At 47.7% G+C, this 15725-nt stretch overlaps 1 protein-coding gene across 1 annotated transcript in view; it reads left to right on the top strand.

The window, feature by feature from the left end:
• The first annotated feature begins 5278 nt into the window (after window positions 1–5278).
• The window catches only part of LOC144133006 (homeobox protein six1-like), a 53751-nt gene continuing 43304 nt past the window's right edge, over window positions 5279–15725 (top strand). The window contains exon 1 of the mRNA XM_077665790.1: window positions 5279–6608. Within this exon, the coding sequence (XP_077521916.1) occupies window positions 6016–6608 (593 nt within the window). The 5' untranslated portion in view covers window positions 5279–6015. The remainder of the gene's footprint in view (window positions 6609–15725) is intronic.

The following is a 15725-nucleotide window of genomic DNA, read 5'->3' as shown; positions in this document are numbered from 1 at the left end:
GCTGGAAGAAAAGAAAAGGAGGAGTAGGCAAGAAAACACGTCCTCAAAGAAAGAGAGATGGAGAGAAAGCTCGCTGGCGGCGGCCGTAATGAACCGTCGCAGATGTCTTCCGTCCTTCCAACCGGACTACCACCCGCACGCTTCCCTCGCGTCCGACGCAAAACACGGGGCCCGAAGAAAGGAACGGAGCGGGCGGCAGTCCTGGGTCGAAGGCTGGCCGCCAGTTAGCAGCACAGGCGGCCACAAGCCAACGGAGGAATGAACGAAGGGTAAAAGGAAAGGAGGAGGAGGAGGAGGAGGAGGAAAACCCCCCAGGAGGTACTCGTCTTCCGACACTCTTTACACCTCCTGCCGCCACCCCCGCAGATGAAGCGAAGGCAGTTTAGAGCCCTAGTCTGTCCTATACACCCCACCCCCTTCGTTATCTGGTCCCTGCCCCCCGCATACGCACAACCACATGGGACGCCATGACACCACTAACCGAATACAGGCTATATTATAGCAGCGTCAAAAATGTGGGCCCTGATTATAATTTGACTTTCGGGCCACACTGAAGACCATGTGCGGTTTGGGCGAACGTAAACACCAGCTACATCACGTGACTTCCAGACGTGAGGTCACGTGACTACTTGCGCTCAGTGGCTTGGCCCGACCGCATGTTCCACCAGGCCGCCGCCACTTTCAGCGGAAAGACAAGTTCCTTGCTTACTTTGTATTTTCCTGTTTTTTTTCTGTTTTCTGTTTTTTGGAGGAAGTAGGGGCGGTTGGGGGAGAGTGTGGAGGATAGAGAGAGAGAGTTTCTCCGGCAGAAAGGAGAGGAAGAAGAGAGTCGAAGAAAAAGGCAGTCGGTGTTCCTGCCGCTGAAGAGGTCGGATTACGCCAAACTTGTTCGCAGAAAGAAAAACACAGATTCGGGGAAGCTCGGCGGTGCGAACGTCTCGTGGGCCGCGCTTACGGATACGGTGACGGGTGGGCGACAACGGGCGACACCAGCGCCACCACCACGAGCACCACTGGCTACGCGTGCCACCCAGTGGCCGCGTCACTTTGCAGCTTCCCCCGTCGCCGCGTGCGGATCGGGTGTCGGGTTTTGGATCGCTGTCTCCTAGTGCCTCCAGCATAAACATTTCTCCTTTTTCATTTCTTCCGCATTGAATCTATGAGGGGATGGTTTTCAACAGGAGCTTCTCGCCGTAAAGTCGGCGTATACACAGAGCGCGAATATCCATTACATCTTTATAAGGACATATAAACGGGTGTCGCTAGTTTAACTGTATCCACTTGCAGTTGCTGGTTTGTAGCAGGAGCCTGTGTTTCGGGTGGACGTGTGTGTGAACCGCAAGCGGAACGTGCGGAATCTGGTTTGCGCGTTGTAATAATTTATCCGCCGCGGTGACTCAGTGGTTAGGGCGCTCGACTACTGATCCGGAGTTCCCGGGCTCGAACCCGACCGCGGCGGCTGCGTTTTTATGGAGGAAAAACGCTAAGGCGCCCGTGTGCTGTGCGATGTCAGTGCACGTTAAACATCCCCAGGTGGTCGAAATTATTCCGGAGCCCTCCACTACGGCACCTCTCTCTTCTTTCTTCTTTCACTCCCTCCTTTATCCCTTCCCTTACGGCGCGGTTCAGGTGTCCAACGATATATGAGACAGATACTGCGCCATTTCGTTTCCCCAAAAATCAATTATTATTATTATTATTGTATTAATCTTTTTTCGCTTATATTTGAAGCGTAAATGAAAACGCCAGGAATAACTAGGTCTATGTCGCTGGTGTTTTCTGGGAATGGAAAAGCCGCCAACCATTTATCATAAACATATGCAATAGGAAAAAACAGAACAACTATATTGACGTTAGTTTATACATGACTCTGCGGAGGAGAGATTCTAGACGCCCACGTACTGTGCTTTGTCAGTGCACGTCAAATAACCGGAATTTCCGGAGCCCTTCACTACGGCGTCCCTCATAGCCTGAGTCGCTTTGGGACGTTAAGCCCCCTAGAAACCATAAACCAATTCGGTGAGTGTTCCGGTTTCTTCAAATATTGAAGCTTCAAAGTCGGAAGTATAATGCCTAAAGATGGGCCAGGATAATAATGAACTGAGATGAAGTAGAAATGTTTATTGCGTAGAGTATATAGAGTTCACTAGTCGCTATGTTCTCCGCGTTATTTTCTTCGAAGCTTCTAGCCTTGGTGCAGTTGGAAGAAGAAAAAAAGATTGGGAACACTTACTCAGTACACGATTACAAACAAACAAGGTAAACCATAAACCTGCTGCTGTAACGAAACCCAAGTGGACGTTCTTTGCGGGAAGTTAAGAATAAAATATTCCGCTTTTAGCACACACCAGACCCCGCAATCAACCCACACTGACGCGTAAGCCTAAGTGGAACAAATATTCCTCTTAGAAAAATTAAAGCACCTTTACTTTTCATGCATGTAGCACTGAACATTAAAATAATACAAAATTATGTAAGTTGTAGTAACGTTATGTTGGAGCGTAGATTTAATACTAAAAATGAATAAACAACGTTATGTGTTGTGTCATAAACATTAAACATTAAAGGTTAACGTTGTTCTAATGCTGTATTCTGAATGCTAATACAGTGTTAAAAATTAACGATTATGTTACATGTTGTACAATGTATACTAGTTTAAGGTTCAAACTAAACGTCCTAATACTGCGTTCTAGATGTTATTGAAATGTTAAATTGTAACTATAAAACAACATTACTTATTTATTTCAACCACTGTGTTCCAGAACTTTTCCCATTGTTCTCGTTCAGTATAGATACGCTCTTACACTACCTTACACTTTCTGATATATCTCTTTTCTTGTGCCTACCACAGATGGCATGCACGACCTTAATGTTTTCTTAGAAAACTTTGCTTATTATCTATTCACCACTATCAGACATGGGACACCCTTCAATAACGGTAGTATAAGTTTGTCTCCATGCTGTCCGTTCGGAAGACAGTGAGTTGCGGGTAATGGTTAGTGTGTATTGTATAACTCAAGTGTCGCCTTCGTTGTTGGGCCTTGCAAAGCGGTTATTAAATTTTGTGCCTTCACAACTCGCGTGCCTGCATGCCCTTCCAAGGTTTTTCACAATTCTAGAGAAAGTTGCGTTTATTTTGCTAAAACGTGTAATTAAAATTAGGGCAAGGTTATTCCAACCTTTATTTGTAAGGTTCTAAAAATGTCATAAAAAACGGGAATTAACAACAATGTGTATCAGAGTTTGACTAACAGAGACAAGTAGCATTTTTGGAACGTTTCGGTGCTACCTTCATTGTTTGCTTTTCCAGTTTCTAACTATACTGGCCGTCTACCTGACAATTTCGTTGTATAGCGTTCAGTTCAGTCTTTAACTGAGTCTGTTAATCAGACTGTAAAAAGGACACTCAGTATTTTATTTATTTATTTATTTACAGAATATTGCTGGCCCTTCTGGGCCCTAGGAGGAAGGGCAATACAATGAAACATGAATATACACAAAAATACTAAATAAAATTCGAAACACAAAGCCAAATAATTTTGATGGCGTCAATCTTCTTCAATGGATTCTATGTCACCTATAGTACTGTTAAAGGTAAATCATTCCATTCAGTAACGATGCGAGGGAAGGAGTATTTAAATAGGTTAGTTCTGGCGGTGAATGAAGTTAGTGAATCAGAGTGGCGATGTCTTGTTGGTCGTGGAGCGGAAAATGGCTTGATCACGTAGGGATCCGGGCACATTGACAACTTTTTTATGTTTTAGAAGGAAAAGAAATTTTAATCTGAGAATTTCACGTCTTACTTGCAACGTTTGAATTCGGTGTGATCGCATTATGGCAGTTGGGGAGTCGGTTGAACTGTATTTTGAAAAGATGAATCGAATGGCCTTGCGCTGGATCATTTCAAGTGTTTGAATTTTAGTTTTAGTAAATGAGTCCCACACAATGGAAGCGTATTCTAACTTGGGTCTGATTAATGAAGAAAAGGCTAAAAATTTCAAGTCTACAAGAGCATCCTTCAGTTTGTGCTTGAGGACACAAAGTTTACGAAAGCCCGATGGACATACGTTACTTATATATTTGTTCCAGCTTAGATTATTAGTTATCGTCACGCCAAGATATTTATATTCACTCACCTCCGAAAGTGGAAATGAAGGAAGATCGTAGGGATATAATAGGCTGTTTTTTTTTTGTCACTTCAGATCTAATTCAGTGCAGCAGGAGGCAGATGCAAGCCCGAACTACTTACGCTGATATCTCTACCCCAGAATGGGAAAACGCTACGAGTCTGTGTGTTGGAATCAGCGCTCCACGTAACAAGCCGGCATCCTCTGACGTCACAAAAGCAATGCGACAGCATGGCTGCGCTCGAATGCGTCGTTTAAACGTAACACAACGGCAGAGTAGGAGAGGGAGAGGGTATCAGTTCTATAATCATGGTTACACACGATACGAAACGCGAGCGCCAACAGCGATGCCACTTCATTCACCGCAGCCGAAATCTTACTCCCCAGCCGGTTCCGCTCAACAAAAACCACACTCGTCGGGAGTGCCAAGCCACCGAAACCACTGACGAGAGTCGGCGGGTCCGTTCGAGGGTCCCACACGGGAGCCGCATCTTTGTGCGTGGTTTTGCCCGCTAACAACACGGACTCTTGGGCCTGTCAGCAGCTCACACATGCCAAACCGCCAACTCCAAATTCGCGTACGAAACGAGCCAACAGAAACGAAAAATAAGACGCAAAGAAAGGCAGGTGACAGAGCGACAAACACAGGCGAAACAAATCGCGGGAGCACAAATGGCGGCGGCCGCGCCGCGCAGAAGACAAAAAACGCCGCAACGGGGCAGGCAGAGGGAGTGGGGGGAGGCGGAGCCACGACGGGCGTCGCTCGATCGCCATGGCGACAGCCAATGGTAGCGCGCCGCATCAAAACCACCGGGTAGCGAAACCGCATCGCAATGTCACCGCGGCGGCGATTCCCCCCCCCCCCCCCCATCATCCCCCCACCCAACACGCAGCCGCGGCGAAACCGGGACAGCTTGACGGCGACGACGCGGAGCGGTTGTCATTTTTTTTTTTCATACGTGCGATAGTTACAACGACGACAAAGAAGGGGACGACGACGCGTGAAGCCGGAGGAAAGGAGAAGAGAGCGGGCATCGATAGATTAGTATTAAAAAGAAGAGGGAAAGGGGGAAGCGCGATTCGTTGAGCGGAGGGGGAGTTTGGGGGGAAAAAAGAAGAGAATATCGAACGGTGCGTGCACGCGCGAGGCCACTTCACCGTCGGGCACCGGAGAACCCGCCCTAACCGCCCGCCCAGCGAAGGTCCCGCCTTTAACTCCCCTACCGGCCGACCCCCGAAACGGAGCGTTCGAGGAGGAGGCCGTGGGAGGGGAGCTCGCCGCTGCCGCCCTAGCCGGCAGTCCCAGTGGAAACCGTCTGCGCCGCGAAAAGCCGCGTCAGTCCGTAGCGGCGAAGGTCCCCCTTCGCAACTGTGGTGTGGGGACGGGCGCTTCGCTTCCGCCCGAAAAACTTGGCGCTCGCGGTTGAGATTCTCTGCTGGTTTGTCGAAAGCCGCACAGTGGGAGAGAGAGAGAGGTGAAGGAGGGGAGAGTAGGAAGATAGCCATCGCTAGTGGAGGGGTGGAAAGTAAGCAAAAGAAGGAGTGATGTGCGACCGTGCAACGGCTCGGCAGCAGCATCATCAGCAGCGACGACGACACCGACGGCACGGCAGCAGCAACAACCGGAGCGTCGTCGGGAGCGACCGTGGCGGCCCGTGCCGTTGTAGTAGCCATCTGGTGTCATCTTCCCCTACGCTGGGCTCGCAACGGCCACGGCGGCGATCGTGAATGTGGCCCCGGCGGCTTTCCCGCGGCGACATCGAGCACGGAGCGACCAGCGAGAAGAAGACGACGTGTCGACGACGTCGTGTTCTGCTCCGACGAGTGCGGTGATCCGGCCGGGCTTCGCTTGGCTCCGGGCTGAGTTGGCGGCGGGCGCGCGTGGTGCATGTCCATGCAATTCGGGCCCGCGGCGTCGGCAGCCAGCATGCTCCCATCATTCGGCTTCACCCAGGAGCAGGTGGCATGCGTGTGCGAGGTGCTGCAGCAGTCGGGCAACATCGAGCGGCTGGGCCGCTTCCTCTGGTCGCTGCCGGCCTGCGAGCACCTGCAGAAGAACGAGAGCGTGCTGAAGGCCAAGGCGCTGGTGGCCTTCCATCGGGGCAACTTCAAGGAACTGTACCGCATCCTGGAATCCCATCATTTCTCCGCTGCCTCGCACCCCAAGCTGCAGGCGCTGTGGCTCAAGGCGCACTACATCGAGGCCGAGCGGCTTCGGGGTCGGCCGCTGGGCGCAGTTGGGAAGTATCGGATTCGCAGGAAGTTCCCTCTGCCCCGCACCATATGGGACGGCGAGGAGACCAGCTACTGCTTCAAGGAGAAGTCGCGCAACATTCTGCGAGAGTGGTACGCGCACAACCCGTACCCGTCGCCCCGCGAGAAACGCGAGCTCGCCGAGGCGACGGGCCTCACCACCACCCAAGTGAGCAACTGGTTCAAGAACCGCCGGCAGCGAGACAGGGCCGCCGAGGCTAAGGACAGGTGAGCGCCATCATCCGCTTCCCACGTGTGTCGTTGTACATGCGCTTGAGTTTAGCGGGCAATGTTCGTTCTGTAACCAATCTCCAGGTGCTAAATGTGTATGTATGCAGACCACAGAAATTTGCCAAATAGCGCAGGTCCGCAATCGGTACTGCACCATAGGAAGACATCGATGCCTCATGCTTTTCAGTCGGAGCTCCTCATTACGGGGTAAAGCCCGTATTCAAGTTTGAGTTACTCCTGCGTACCTATGCCGGTGTACTAAAGATGCAAGGAGCTGTAGAAAGTCGCCCATATTGCGTACTGTTGAGAACTGACTGAAACAGTCTGCAGTCGACTATTGCGACAAGAAGCAGACCACCATTGTCTTGGCCTTTATGTGGTGCTGTGCTGTTTGCTCAATGGAGGCGTGCAGTTAGCACTCAAGACAGAAAGGCTCCTAAGAAATGGCGTGCGAAAATATGCTACGTAGTTAATGGAAGAGTTAGTATTAATTGAAGCAGGTTCGTGATGGTTGTCTCTTCACTATAGTCAGCAAGTCCAGCGTTGTGGTCCTTTGCGTGCCCGCTGTCCATGCAAACCCTACAGCCTTTGGGATAGGGTATGCGCGAACGCCTGCTTTATACCTCCAAGCTGCATCCTCTTGGTTTGCATCTGTGGGGGGACAGACGAATACTTGAAGATAAACACAATCGGATTACATGCTATAGATGCACCCCTATAAATTCTTTGTTTCCTGACCAAAGTTATGGAGGATAATAGATAGCCTTACAGCACAAATCCCTGTTAACAAACTCCACTTTCTCGCCTCGTCAGATGCATTGGTGTAACCACAACTGCATACGCATATCTTATTGGTGCGTTATAACGTCTCTTTCACAGCATAAATTATTTGACCGAAAAGATACGAAGAATATTTGATATTAAATGAAAAGTAGCTCCACTGACTTTGATGTCAACGTTCTTTGCATCCTGCGCTGGTGCATCTGTAACCTAGTATATGATGATAGTGAATTATGCGTGCCATCAAATCCGCTCTCATGCTCATGACTTCTGATGCCCGGAAACTTGCAACTTGCAACAGAAATGTGCATAGGTACCTACACTTTTTTTGGTGTCTACAGACGACCCTCATATATATATATATATATATATATATATATATATATATATATATATATATATATATATATATATATATATATATATGGAAGAAAACTTTTCTTCACGCTATATCTTCACACCGTTAACAGGCAAGAAGCAAACATGCGATTTGGTGCCAGCGGCGTCCCCTGAATTCCAAAGATCATTTGAACTGTGAACTGCACAGATATATGATTTGCAGAATTTAATTTGAAAAATTCAGAGCCTATGAAAGCATCGTCTCTTGATTTCTCACTGGCGATATTTCTTTCTTCTTTTACGGAAAGGCAGGCTTTTCCCTTGATCCAAGTGAGCAAGTGCTTACTTCGTTCAAGAGCCGAGCCTGTACACTCTTCACTGGCAAAGTTTTGGCCTCACGCAGGTCTATATAAACTCCATGCCTGCAGACTGTCAACTCGTGTCAGTTCGCCAAAGGCGTCGCAGAAAGTGGTCTGCGTTTCTTCTTAAAGTTTCACGTAAGTTAACGGGCGTTTGTTGGAGGCATCCGCAAGTTTGACCCTTGGCACGATTGTAACGGAAGATGATGCCGAGGGTGTCGCATATCGTCGCGTTGCCCAAGAATCCTGGAGAGATGAAGACGCCGCGTGGTGGTGGTCAGTTTCATTTATCGCGGCTCAGCGAGCGTACGTTACGAAACACTTATCTTCGTCGCATTCCGGCGCAGAAGTTCTTAATCTCGCTACAATGTATACCAGATGTTGCAGGGAAGCCCGCGACTATTTATTAAAAATAGGTTTTTGGGGTAAAGGGAAGCCTTTCTGCGGCATGCTAATACGAGTGTTCTCCGACGACAGAAAACAGGCATATGGTGTTAACTATTGGACCCGCCGCGGTGGCTCAGTGTAACGTTAGGGCGCTCGGCTACTAATCTGTACTTCCCGGGTTCGAACCCTACCGCGGCGGCTGCGTTTTTATGGAGGCGAAACGCTAAGGCGCCCGTGTGCTGTGCGATGTCAGCGCACGTTAAAGATCCCCAGGTGGTCGAAATTATTCCGGAGCCCTCCACTACGGCACATCTCTCTTCGTTCTTCTTTCACTCCCTCCTTTATCCCTTCCCTTACGGCGCGGTTCAGGTGTCCAACGATATATGAGGCAGATGCTGCGCCATTTCCTTTCCCCCAAAGCGAAGTATTATTATTAAATGAAAGGCGCAATAACTGTCTCCTTCTTGAAGGACTTGAGGAAGGGAAGAAGGAGGGAGTGAAGAAGAAAGGAAGAAAGGGGTGCCGTAGTGGAGGGCTCCGGAATAATTTACGACCACCTGGGGTTCTTTAACTTGCACTGACATCGCACAGCACACGGCCGCGTTTTGCGTTTCGCCTCCATCGAAGCGCAGCCGCCGCGGTCGGGTTCGAACCCGGGAACTCCGGATCAGTAGCCGAGCGCCCTGACCAGAGCCACCGCGGCGGATGGTCTTGGATCGAACGAACTCAGCTTGCGACTCGGCCAGGGGAGGAGGAGGAGGAGGAGGAGGAGGAGGAGGAAGAAGCGATGTCTTCACTTCCACAGATACGCATCAGCCGATGATGGAGCGTCCGCCAGCCGCGGTCACGGCTGATTTTTGGCACGGGAAGAACTTGCTGGCCATCCTCCAGGTTCCGTGAGGTCGTACATGCTTGCTGGTGATCCAGTGCTTCCTGTCGCCACGTCCATTCGATACCGGCATTGCGTGTCGGCATAAGGTGATCTTATCACTTATGGCGATCTAACAACTGGTTGCCACAGTACCGGCTTTGCTGATATCTATACGTAACAAGTTTGCGAGAACTGGGGTGCGTATAAGGGCTTAACTGAGCTGGCTACGTGCATCAAGCAAATTAAATAAGGGAGATATTGTACTAGCTGGAGGACACAATTAAACAAATAAAACGTTGCTATTTCATTAAGGCTTCTATGCACTAGTAATGTTTGGAGACACGCGTGAGATGTGGTGGTGGTGGTAGTGGATTTTATTAAAATAACAGGAAAAAGGAAGGAAAAGATTTTTGCTAGCCCCGGCATCTGCCATCGATACTGTAGCACCTGAGCTGGGGCAGCGGAAATAAAAGATAGCAGGCAGAATGGAGAAATGAAAAGAAAGAGGTGAGGGGACAGGAAGAGAGGATAGGGGGAGAAGTAATATGTACAAACTATTTACACAATAAGAAATGTGTCGAGGTTGTGCGCGTGATTAGTTCGTGTCGGGGGAATTAAAACACACGCGAGCAGCACTGTGTTGGCTACAACTGGAGTGGGGCGTCCAGTTATTAATCGTCCAAGGTAGAACTCGCGGAGCGTTCGGTCACTTCGTGTAACTACCTGACGGAGAACAGACGGGACGTCAAGCCCTTGTGTTCGAGGAATGCACAGAGGCTCACCAATGTTCGCTCACGAGTGCGCGCACTGTAATAGGCACTTTCAGTAAACGTTGCTGCAAACTGCCTCGTGTAAGGCTGTTTCTGCAGCATAAATAATATGACTGCACACGCATGCTTACGCGCGGCCAAAACTATAGGATTTGATGCGACAAGTTCGGCGTTTTCAGCCATCCTCTGGCTTCAGACGCTTGGCCTCTATTACGGTATGAATCCGACTAAACTACATACTGCTGAGCTTGCGCCGTTTGCACTACATTAAATCATATCATAGCTGCGTACAGACGCATGTAATGTGGACGCATTTAATACACTGGGCATGCATTATGGGTCTCCGTATAGATCGCTGTCTCCTAACGAATGTAGTTCAAGTGTTTGCGGAGAGATCATGAAGTAATGTCATAAAGTCGTGATATGGAGGCAAAATACCCTAGACGCCAATACTCCGTGGAAGGCATGAATGCCGAAGATCCCGCTTGTTATGAATCGTTAGTACCTCCGCACTTATGTGCTATGTATTTAATCATATACAATTGCAGTGATGAAGGATTGTATTGTTAGACTCCGATTTTTTCGGTTCTGCCTCCTCCCTTGTGCAGACAGGTGCTGTCCCCCTTCCAGCGGCAGTTTTCAGCATGTTCTCATTCCCTTAATCCTTTCCTTGTGTCAGTGTCCTCGTCTTACGCATGCGGATGCCTGAACAGGACTGCAGAGGAGGCTCCCGCATGTACGGAGATGCGAATCAAATTATATAAGGCGCACAGGGATGCACATTATAAAATTGGCACGATTAAGGTCTGTTAAAATGATAAAATTGGGTTTTTGAGTTAAAAGAGAAGTTTTCCTCGGCATAGTAACACCACTGTTGCGGACATCCGAAAACCAGGCGAATCGTGTTAATTATTAAGGTGATTAACTAAATTATAATACTTAACTTTTTACGTATTGCCAATAGGCACCTGACTAAATTTAGAGATTTGCAGCAGGCCGTTAGTAATAGCCATATCAGTTTTAGGATTTCGAAAACGCGCTTACCCTGGCCGCTGTGGCTCAACTAATTTCGGCTACACCGTGCCAAAATATATGCGCTTTCAAGAAGCATGCAAGAAAAAAACAACCCCTCCAGTGCACATAATTAGTTCCGATTGCCAAATTTTGTCGAACCACAGCGCCGAGGATAATCGTGTTTTCGAAATTCTAACACCTGATATGGTTAAAGACCATATCGAGCCTTATGTCGAGCCATATGATATGGCTAACGACCGGCTACAAATCTCTTTAATTGCAACCAGGTGTCTATCGGTAATAGGTAAAAGTTAACTATTAGAATTTAGTTAATCACTTTACTAGTTAACATTATTCGCCTGCTTTTTGACGTCCGCGAACACTGCTATATAACTAACCTTTTCGTTAGTTATTACACAAGTACGTGCACGTGAGCTTGGCTCGCGGTCGCTCAAGTGACCAGGTCGCGTGTGTATTTTGGAACAGGATATGTCGAACATCGTAATGACCTCCTTGATGGAGACAGCTCTTGACTTCGTAACACGCAGACTGCATTTCTTTGGCTCGACGGAGCCTGACAGAGGAGGACACCTAATAGCGCTGCACATGTGCTATCGTGATCAACGCGGTCATTCAAGTAGCGAGAGACAGTGATACGCAGACAGTGCACAAGTGTTGTAAAAGAGGCGTGGACGTAACGTTGTCACTTAAGAAGCTTTTCCACGCAGTAGTTCTATAAGAGTACCGGTGAAGGCAGCTCAAGAAATGAAGTATATATAAATGAATAAATAGGGGGATGGTATCTTTGAGTGAATAATAATATAATAATAATAATTGGTTTTGGGGGGAAAGGAAATGGCGCAGTATCTGTCTCATATATCGTTGGACACCTTAACCGCGCCGTAAGGGAAGGGATAAAGGAGGGAGTGAAAGAAGAAAGGAAGAATAGGTGCCGTAGTGGAGGGCTCCGGAATAATTTCGACCACCTGGGGATCTTTAACGTGCACTGACATCGCACAGCACACGGGCGCCATGGCGTTTTTCCTACATAAAAACGCAGCCGCCGCGGTCGGGTTCGAACCCGGGAACTCCGGATCAGTAGTCGAGCGCCCTAACCACTGAGCCACCGCGGCGGGGTGAGTGAACCCGTGCAACTTCCGTTTATTGGTTTCCATATCAACTTAAGCAATATTTTCTCCGTTTGCGATTGACACTGCTGTTGTGAAAACAAATACGCCGACCAGTCAACAATTCTTTTTACACAAGCACAGCATCGTGTATACGGCCCTTGGTTTCCCTGCCTCCGCTCTGCATGGTTCCCGCAACGATTCTAGTTTAACTTCTTACTTGCCAATTTTAATAATAATATTAATAATAATTGGTTTTTTGGGAAAGGAAACGACGCAGTATCTGTCTCATATATCGGCGGACACTTGAACCGCGCCGTAAGGGAAGGGATAAAGGAGGGAGTGAAAGAGGAAAGGAAGAAAGTCGGAACATAGGAAACTCAATTTTTATGTTCCTTCAGGCAAAACACTAAGGCGCCCGTGTGCTGTGCGATGTCAGTGCACGTTAAAGATCCCCAGGTGGTCGAAATTATTCCGCAGCCCTCCACTACGGCACCTCTTTCATCCTTTCTTCTTTCACTCCCCCCCTTTATCCCTTCCCTTACGGCGTGGTTCAGGTGTCCAACGATATATGAGACAGATACTGCGCTACTTCCTTTCCCCAAAAACCAATTATTATTACTATGTTCTTTCAGAAAACGCCTCTTTAGAAGTTCTTCTTTTCGCATGAATACTACGTGATACGTGATACTTATTTAAATGCTTGTATCGCCTGTAAATGGTGGTCACGTGACAACAGCACAGAGCCACTCTCGGGCCATCCTGAGAGGTGCGTATCAGAGCTCTTCTGCAAAAGCCATTGCCCAAGAAATGCTTTCCTGCCTCCCACGGGTTCTAATCCTCTAAATGCGATACAGCTTGCAAGGTTCAAGGAAACATTAAAGCATTATTCACGCGTAGTGGATTTCTCTACAATTTGGGAAGACATTACAGGCACCTTTAAGGTTGCTTTCAGAAAGCAAAAAAGACGAAGAAATTCCCACTGCACAGAACATGAAATCAGTTTCAGTCAACATTACCATTCTGCATATGAGACGCCAATGTTCCAAAATAGAACATTAAAAAAAAACACGCAGTATGGTTACGACTGTGTAATGCGATGTTCAGCGATAGCTGTTTAGGCTTTTAGTTGTGAGGATATATATATATATATATATATATATATATATATATATATAATATATATATATATATATATTCTTTGCGCACTGGTGTAGTGATCAGAGCCACCCATGGGCTTATGCTGCCCTAGGTTGACCGTGGCATAAGGTCACTTGACATGAATGTCACGTGACCGTGACATCAACTCACCTACCGGTCACGCCGACGGCGACAACACCGGTCACGCCGACGACGATTTTACAGCTATCGCACGATTTTACAGCTATCGCTGTAAAATCGTGCTTAGTCATTTTTGAATGGAGTTTTTGGTTGTTGATGTGTCAGAATTTATTGTTAGTCATTGTAAATGTGGCTAATTTTTTTCACTGTTATTTTAGAGCGCACATGGGAATTTTCAATGGGAATTTTCGTCTTTGAAACATCACTTCATAGTGCGGCCTTCAAAATGTTAATAATATTCAGCCGTTCATTTCCCATAGTTGCAGCTCTACGGGCAGCACAATACAGGACGAAATGCATGCTCCTCAGTGCTTGAACTCTCGTGCAGATACCGAAGAGCTATAAAAGCTCCTGAAATCACCCCGGCGCCACACTCGGTCGAGCCCTTCGAAACGCTGCTTACATTAACGAGATGCATATGCGGCTTTACCTGCTCGACTTCCATAACATCAGTGCTCGCCTAGCGTTAGTTAGCTGCAGCAAAACGTGCGCTGCTGTATTTCTTTCAATGCTTGGAACTGCATTGCTGCTAAGACCGAAGAGCTATATATATGCTTCCGCGATGGAATCACTCAGACTGAACATTTTGGTCGTGACCTTCCCTCGCCGTTATGAAGGTCAACGTGCAAGAGACTTTGCATGCATGCTCATCACGCCTGCCAGGGTTGCACTGCCTGTGGACGTAGTAGGCCGTTCTCGGCGCAACCTGGGCCTCGTGTGCCGTGATCACGATCTCGTCGATTTGATTCTGGTCGTGCAGGATAAGGAGGGCACAGTGGCTGGCCCCGTGGCCCCTATATGTGACCGAGGGGAGTCCGATGATTATTACCGGGTGCGGTCAACGGCCCGTGTTCTTGGCAAGCGTCAGTCTGGGATGCTAGGTAGATATGGATGTGAGGATAAATGAATATCGCGTGTTCCTCATTAGCAAATGAGCCTATATATGGCCATACGCCTCCTATGAGAGGATATTATAGCATATATATTCAATTATTTTGGCTTTTGCGGGCGAATCTGAGGCATGCACGCGATGGAAGGGTTAGCTCGATCAACAACACTTCGATCCGGCCTCGCCCTGCCATCTGCTAGCCGTCCTGATTAGCTTAGTTGGTTGAGCTGCTGCCCCGGACAAGTGATGGTCCCGGGTTCGATCCCCGAATCAAGATGAATTTTTCTCCAACTACGCAGCTTCTGAGAAAAGTGCATATCCTTTCTTTGTAGCCCTATGGCTGCGCTTCTTATATTGATGCTAATGAGTAATTACTCCCTAGCTGAAATCTACTCCACCTTGGGAGCTTCCTCTAAGCACATTGAACTAAAGACTCAGTTGTTCAGTAACGAGCCTGGTGTAAGTTAATATTTTATTTCTCGCCCTATATTTTACCGCTCAGCATGTGAGTCTGGAGATTTAGGCAAAGCTTCACTAAACGGTCGGATATGAGCTTTATTTCAAAGGTAGTGAACATAATTAAAACTAATCCGCTTTATTTGCATAAGCCGGCGGAGTCGCGGGAGTAATACATGCCAAGATCTCTCACTATCGTTTTTTTTTTTCATTTAGCCAGCAAAAATCTCACAAATGTGAAAAAAACATTGTTTCACATTCAATCACAAACTAATGTTGAGGTTATCTGCACTCATTTTTTTAATGCTGCACACAAAAGGAAGAATGAGTGTAAGATGCACATCTTGGCACAACGGCCTCAAAATCTGGTCACATGGTCCTCGAGACAATTTCTCAGGCTGACGAACTTACGGTGGCCGGATTTGTTCACATGCACTCGGCAACGCGGAAAGTTATGAACGTCAAGGATATCATGAGCACTAAAAACTCGGAGTCTATACCTGAATTCACGTTGCTTTAACTTTATTCGTCCAAAAAAGTTCCTCCCAAACCTCCAGTTTTCAGGCTGCCTACACAAAAACCGTGTTTTCATTCCCATTTGTATAACATCAAATAGTTGATTCTATATCGTCGAGTGGCATTTCTTCACAAATAATTTACTGCATTTGGAGAATCAACGCAGACTGTGTCAGCTACCAATGCATTCGAAGTTCCATGGCTCAGCTAAAAGCGCCTGACAAGTAAAGAGATCGGTTGCTTCAAATAACCCGCCTAACTCACT

This window comes from Amblyomma americanum, chromosome 5 (genome assembly GCF_052857255.1).
Source record: "Amblyomma americanum isolate KBUSLIRL-KWMA chromosome 5, ASM5285725v1, whole genome shotgun sequence".
NCBI classification, from domain to species: Eukaryota; Metazoa; Arthropoda; class Arachnida; order Ixodida; family Ixodidae; genus Amblyomma; species Amblyomma americanum.
The sequence above is the reverse complement of the archived record's forward strand: the minus strand, read 5'-3'. Positions and strand labels throughout refer to the sequence as shown.